This window comes from Belonocnema kinseyi, chromosome 2 (genome assembly GCF_010883055.1).
Source record: "Belonocnema kinseyi isolate 2016_QV_RU_SX_M_011 chromosome 2, B_treatae_v1, whole genome shotgun sequence".
Taxonomy (NCBI): Eukaryota; Metazoa; Arthropoda; class Insecta; order Hymenoptera; family Cynipidae; genus Belonocnema; species Belonocnema kinseyi.
Genome location: NC_046658.1, coordinates 18353035 through 18360799, shown reverse-complemented (window position 1 = coordinate 18360799; position 7765 = coordinate 18353035). Strand labels below are relative to the sequence as shown.

General features: G+C 32.1%; 1 protein-coding gene across 1 annotated transcript in view; it reads left to right on the top strand.

The window, feature by feature from the left end:
* The first annotated feature begins 7403 nt into the window (after positions 1 to 7403).
* Positions 7404 to 7765, top strand: part of LOC117182587 — a 915-nt gene continuing 553 nt past the window's right edge. Inside the window, exon 1 of the mRNA XM_033375677.1 lies at positions 7404 to 7635. Within this exon, the coding sequence (XP_033231568.1) occupies positions 7404 to 7635 (232 nt within the window). The remainder of the gene's footprint in view (positions 7636 to 7765) is intronic.

The window sequence follows — 7765 nt, the reverse complement described above, 5'->3', positions numbered from 1 at the left end:
CTTGCATTTCTCAAAGTTTGAGACCGATATTTTATGTATAAAAAAAGTTCGAACGTTCAAAAAATGTTGAGGTTCAGAAAAAAGATGAAATAATTTTCAGTGTAGTTCCAACCAAAATGCAGTACCTAAACGTACTTTATTGCACTCTAATACATTTCCCAAAGTTTCAGCTCGATATTTTATTTACAAAAAAAGTTCTTAGGTTCAAAAAAACATTCAGTGAACTGAAAAACTGTCGTCGGTAATATAGGTATTTAGCTGTGTCACATGCCCTTAAGGGCATGTGATACTTCGTCGTGTGGTCAATCGGGTACAGTTCCCCCGGATTTTTTCCACAAAAATGGAAATGTTTAAAAACTGAATTCGGAGATGCTATAAAGTATCATAACAGACGTCCCCGGACTCTTTTTTGAGGGATAATAACAAAAAAATTTTATTGCGCTAAATAAAAATTATATGCATGTGCATTATTTTTTTGTTAGAGTCGTTTTTGAGCTATGTCATTCTGATCATTTGGAAATTATTTATGAAATAAACTTTTCGATTGCCTACAAACAAGGTTAATCCCGGGACATTAGTCACTATGCTTATTTGTAGGTCCAAAGTTTTTTACCAAAAATATTCTGCAGTTTGGAAGTAACGCTCGGGAGAATTGTAACACACATAATCTCGAAATATACACACACGTTTTTAGCGAAATCAAAATTTTTTGGAATTAACCCACAAAAAAAGTATGCAGTGACGTCCGTTAGCATGTTCGCTATCATTCCCCAGATTTCGAAGACAACATATTTATTAATCTAGGGAAAATCCGGGGGAGTATAAAACTAATAAAATCAATACTAATTCCTAAGCGCAATGCAGATTAATCAAAGTTAGTTAAATGAAATTTTTTGAATTAACCCACAAAAAAGTGTGCAGGGACGTCCGTTAGCATGTTCGCTATCATGTCCCAAATTTTTTGGACAAAATATTTATTATTCTAGAAAAACTCTGGGGGAACCTAAAACTGGTAAAATCGATAATTTTCTAAGTATCATATGACCTTAATCTAAGAATCGTTCCCCGGTAAAAGTGATTGTCTTCTAAAGATGAAAAGGCGTGACTCTATGTATTAATCGAAATCATTTCAGCGTTAACTAGATCGTTTAAGAGTGAAACGAATCTACTTTTAAAGTATTCTACTTTAACGATTAAAGGACCGACTTTATCTTTTAAAGGGAATTTCTGAGAGTGTAGGTGTAAGCTGAAAATAACGAAAGTAATAATTGCATATTGTTACGGGCAGACGCCAATTCCTCCCTGGCTACCTAGGTACGCCCCCCTTTGCCACGAAAGGGCTTCCCATGACTCAGCCGAACTGCAGCCATCGATGCCAGTCAGCGGGAGTAATGTGGAATAAAATGTGGTATATAAGATTGTTTCAATTTAGCACTTGCTAATAAATAAACAGAATCATCAAAATGTGCGAATTATAATGACTCCAAAGATATGTGATTTGACTTGAAATGTTGTAAATGAAATAATAAATTTTTAAATTTATGTGAAATTTTACTTTATGAAAAATGGTTCAGTATATTTTACTCAAATCCACTGCAGCTGCTGAAATGTTTTGGTGCGATATGTTACTTAGCTTGGGAAATTCCAGAAGCTAAAATTTGGCCAGATTTGAAAGCTTATAAATTAATTTCATAATTTGTGTTTATTTCTCAAACAGTCGCATTTCTGAAAACTATTCTTAAATAATTTTGCACTTCCAGTTCAACAGTATAAATAGTCTCATTCCTAACTTAATATTAAAACTCAATAACAAACATCATACATTTTATTTTTTTATGAAAGTTAATTAGAAATACTATTTCAACACATAAAAAGCAGAATATGAAGGATTTTCATGGAATCAAAATCAAAAGTATGGTTTTTAAAATCTAACATTAGACGTTTTAAGGAGGGGGGCAATGCAGAAAATTGCATTTGTACAGAATTTATTTCTGCGATTGAAAATTCCACTATTCCGTCGAAAACTCGTTTTATTCAGTTAAAAATAAATGTTTCAATTGCAAAGTTAAATATTCCATTTTTGCTTGAGAATGTATCCTTTTTGTTAAAAATGCAATTATTATGCTAGAAACTTCATATTTTTGTGTTCGAAATAAAACTTTTTTTTATAAGTTCATATGTTTGAGTTAAAAATTAAACCGTTTTTTGAAAATTCCTGTTTCCTATATTTGAAAGTTGGTCTATCTAAAAATCGGTACTTACGAAAATTTTGAACTACTTTTTAAAAGCTATTATTGCTCATTAAGACTTTTTTCCATATTTTGCGTTGTTTGGTTAAAAATTTGAATGATTTAAAATTGTATTTTCCTTAAATGAAACCAAAGTGACAAATTCTATCAAAAAATTGTTTAACAGAATTTCTGAGGAGTTTTTAAAAGCTGCAATTGACCCATACAACTTTTTCCATATCTCACGTGGTTTTGCCGAAATTTTACATTTTCTTTTTTTATACAGAAATGTCGATAAATAAAACCGAAATCACAAATTCTAACAAAAAAAGCATAGAATACATTTAGTAGTATTTTTAGAATAGTATTTTCGAGGAATAAAACAGAGTTATGATATTCTCAGACATACAGACAGACAAACGCCATAGTCAAAACTTCATTGTCGGCTTCAGGGTGTCTCACAACGTGTAAATCGTTTAAAAACTGAGGTGTGACATTTTGGCCTATTATAATACTTTCTCAACCATAAATAAAGAGGATGTGAACATTATTCCAAATTTTAATTAGTGAATACTTATTTTATGCATTAAAATTGCAATTTTAATTACAAGTTATAATGTATTTTTTTAATTTTTTATCTAAAAAATATATTTTTATTAGAAATAGGAGCAAGGTAGTACGAAGAGGGCAGTAGCTACGCACCCGGCGAAGGTAGTAGCTATATTTATTTTTCCCCCACTCTGCCACCACTTGCCGCATCTAGAAATTTTTCGCCGACAGCGCAGTCTACATTTATCTTGGCCTACTAATAATTCTATCCCCACTCCGCCGCCACTTGCCGTATTTAGGTGTATAATATCGTTGCCTACATGCGGCAAGTGGCGGGGGAGTGGGGACAGAATTATTGGTAGGTCAAGATAAATGTAGATGGCGCTGTCGGCGAAAATCTTGACCCACCCAGCTTTTCCTCTCTACGCGCACAAGTATCAATACCCTCTTAAGGGCATGTAATACTTACAGTTTCCCCGGCTTTCTTGCCACAAAAATGAAAATTTTTAAAAACTGAATTCGGAGATGCTATAAAATACCATAACGGATGTCCCCAGACTCTTTTTTGAGGGGTAATAACAAAAAAAATTTATTGAGCTAAATAAAAATTTTATGCATATGCATTATTTTGAGGTTACGTTGTTTTTCATCTCTGCCTTTCTGATAATCTGGAAATTATTTATGAAATACACTTTTTTGATTAGCTGCAAACAAGGTTAGTTCCGGGAGATTAGTTACTATGTTTATTTGCAAGTCCAAAGTTTTCGGCCAAAAATATTGTTTAGCTTGGAAGTAACGCTCGGGTGAATTGTAACACACATAACCTCGAAATATACACGCACGTTGTTAGCAATATCAAAACAATTTTGATTAAAAAAACACACAAAAAACGTGTGCGGGGATTCCATTAGCATGTTCACTGTCATTTCCCACATTTTGAAGGCAAAATATTTCTTATCCTAGGAAAAAAGCCGGGGGAATCTAACACTGAAAAGATCGATACTATTTCCTAAGCGCTATGCAAATTAATCAATCACATTTTGCTAAATTAAAACTTTTTTGAATTAACCCACAAAGAAAGTGTGTGGGGACGACCGTTAGCATGTTCGCTATCATTTCCCAAATTTTCAAGACAAAATATTTATTATTCTAGAAAAATGCCCGGGGAACCTAAAATTGGTAAAATCGACAATTTTCTAAGTATCACATGCCCTTAACGAAATCTCATACTGAATACGTACCGAGTAAGGCAAGCTGCCTAATTGATACGTAATCACATCTAGTTCTTTGTTTTTTATATTAATTAACTTTACTTTTATAAAACATAGTTAATTATATTTCAACCATCTTTTTACGATATGAGTCCATGTGACCATACCGAATAAATATTCAGTCGATAATAGAGTTTTCTGAAAATATTAATGATCACTGGAGCAATTAGAACTATGCTTTACCCGAAGATCGAGGAAAATAACAATAACTAATAAAAAATTCAAAATTTTGTAACTCCAAATGATTTACATATATGAAATTTTATACTTATTTTTGTATTGAAAATTCAAATATTTGGTTAAAAATTGATTTTTTTATTAAAAATTCTGGATTGAAAATTGAAGCCTTTACCAAGAAATGTTTTGGTTCAAGATGTAACTATTCTATATTTTTATTGGTTTGTGATTAATCTTCTTACTTTGTTTTACAGAATATTTAACTATTTCTTGAAAATTCGTCGTTTTATAAATATTTTAAAATATTAGAAAATCTTTTAAACTTCTAAAATATTTTTAATCACTTTAACACTTCTAATTCTTCAACACCCAAATTTTTTAAACAATTTTTAAGTCCTAAACAATTTTTTAATTGCCGAAGATATTATGGATTCTTTCTAAGCATTTTTAGAAATCTTTTAAAATTGTATCTGACAATTTATTTTTAAAAACAAGAAATCGTTTCAAATTTTTTGTATGAATATGATTTCAGTGGATGTTTTCAGTTTGTTATTTGCTGAGATGCCGACAAATGTTGAGCGAAATGTAGATTTATTAAGATTGCGAAAGAAAAATCTTTTTAAGAATTTTGAAAGATTTGAAGATGATAAAAAAGTTTTCTTAAGTTTCATAACAAAATTTAACATTTTTCTTATTTTTAAAGTTCATCTGAAGAAAATGCTTAAAAAGATTCGAAGATTTTTAAAGAAAATTATCAAAATTATCAAAAATTAGTTTTGAGAGAATATTCTACAACTTTTTTAAAACATTTCAAAGAATTGCCAAAAAAGATTCACTGAGAAGATTTTTAGAAGATAAAAGAAAACTTAGATTTCTGAAGATTTTAAAATAAAGTTTTGCATTCTATTTCAGAATTTAGAAAGGTTTTAAGAAATAACAAAATTTTAGCCTAACATTTCGGGGAAAGTTTTAATTTATTTTTTATTTAAAGAACAAAATTTTTTGAAGAAAATTTCAAAATATTTTGAAACTTTTTAAAAAATTAAAAAAGTGCATTGACTCAAGAATCCGGTAAACAAAAGTATCAACATTCAGAAATTTAGATAAAGTAAATATGGTTGATCGCGTTTGGGCTTTGACTGGTGTCATTTTTAGATGACGGTTGCCGACAGTAGAACCATGCGGTGGCTGTTTAATCTTTTTCTTTAAAATTTTATATACAATATTTCCTAAATTCATATAATTTTATGTAATATTTAATATTTTACAGACTATTGTAAATTCTTAAATTAGAAAAGTCCGGAACGACGAAATTCCTGAATTCGCCCAATTTTTTGAAATGATATTGGTAGGGCGGAGGGGAATCTTCGATTCTTGCAGAATCTTAGCACCTCTAGTTCGCAGAACCGGCGGAGAGTTTCCGAGAAATGTATTTCCCCGCAAAACAAATGCAATATAAATAGATGAATAGCTCTTTAAAACTGCTTTCTTGAACACTTATTATATAATCTGATTAAATTGTATTTAGTTCAACTTCAAATAAATAAATAAATTGATCAAAATAAATTAAATAAAAAAGTATCTGATTTTCTTTAAAGTTTTAATAACTTTTACATTTCCTAATTTGGTATATGTACTAATAACTAAGTTATTATCATCAGTTTATAAAAATAGAGAAAAAAAACTTTTGAAAAATCTGGGCTATTAATTTCAGCTTCAGTTTAGAGTTAAAAAATTACGTTTTTTTTTTGCAATTACAATAATCTTTAATACAAAATACAAATTTGGAATAACTATGTGCTTCTTACAAAGGTAAAACCACATTCCAACATTTGACAAGAAGGAATCATGGCTTATCCGTTTCTTTTTAAAGTTATATAAATATAATTTTCGTAAGATTCCGGAAAAATTTTCAAAAACATTTTTGAAGATTTCACATATGCCGAAAAAAATGCAGAAAATTTTTATGCTTTTTTTTTCATTTTGCAGGATACACAAAATATTAGGAAAAATTAGAGTCAGCTTAAAAGATATTTAAGACTTTTAAAAGATTTGAAGAAATAATTTTAAAAATATAACATTTTAAATTGTCTAAAAAATTCAAATTTTAAATTACTTTAAGACCTTAGCAAAACTTCTACATCTTCGAAATATCTTTTCAAATCATTCAGTTTTCCTAAAAAATCTTTTAATTGTCCTAAAATCTTCTAGATTTTTCTTTCGTGTGTTTTAAAATCAAAATTCAATTATTCAAAAAATTAAGATATTCTAAGTTTTTTGCCTATTATGTATTTCGGCGGACGGGCAGTAGGCTCCCACGAGCTCCCACGAGCTCCCACGAGCTCCCACGAGCGTGTAAAGGTCTGCTGGTCGTGGCTTTTGCTTAAGGATTTCGGAGACTACTTGGAGCGCCTCGATATCGAGCTTTTCTGCTATCAAATCGGCCTTGCTGGCGAAGACGGTGATACATGGGTCGCACAAGGTTACAAATTGTATACTGCGATAGCAAAATTTGAAGAACAGAGTTATTTCCTATAATATTCACTCAAAAAAATGTATTGTTAAATCAACCAGAATTCTGGATAAATATGGCATTACTATTTTTATGGTTAGAGTAACCAGAAATCTGATTACATTAACCAGATTGTATGGTTAATTTAACCAGAATTCTGGTTAATTTAACTAGAATTCTGGTTATTTTAACCAGAATTTAACCAGAATTTATTTATTTTTTATTTTTTTTATTTTTTTATTAATTTATTTTATTTAACCAGAATTCTGGTTGATTTAACCAGACATTTTTTTGACCGTTAGAATACCCATTTGCAATTACAATTTTCCCTTGTCGAGCAGCTTTAGCTGTCTCCATCGTCAACGACCTCGACACGCTAGGCACGATGGCCGAAAAGTACGGAGAATCGGCCGAGTCCAAGCCCTGCTACGTCGCAGCCGTCAAAAGCTCAAAAGCCCCGTCGTCTGCCAGCAGCCTCGAGAGACAAGTCGTTGATTTGACGGCTCAAGTCGCGAAACTTCAGGCCACTTTTAACAGCTCAAACCGCGGTCGATGACGGTCCCCACAACAGGCCACCGAGAACGCGAACAGACAGCAGCGTTTAGGTTCGGAACAGGCCACAGGACTTTGCCGCATTCACAAAAAGTACGGTGTCTATGCTCGTAAATGCATCCCACCGTGCTCGTGGAAGTCGGAAAACTAAATCCGCCACCCCGTGTGGAAGCCGCGAACGAGGACGGTTCTTCTAACCGCTTCCACATTCACGGATGCGCCTCCGGTCTGCATTTTCTCGTCGACACAGGCGCCGAGATCTCCCTCATACTGGTCACGAATCCGATGGCAAAACCTGCAGCATTGAAGCTTTTCGCAGCGAACGACACTATCATCAAAACCTACGGCGAGAGAAAGCTTACACTTGACCTCCGACTGCAAAGGCCCATCGTTTAGAACTTTTGCATTGCAGCGGTCGCCAATCCTATTATCGGAGCAAACTTGCTCGACCACTACGGTATCGTTGTCGATATCCG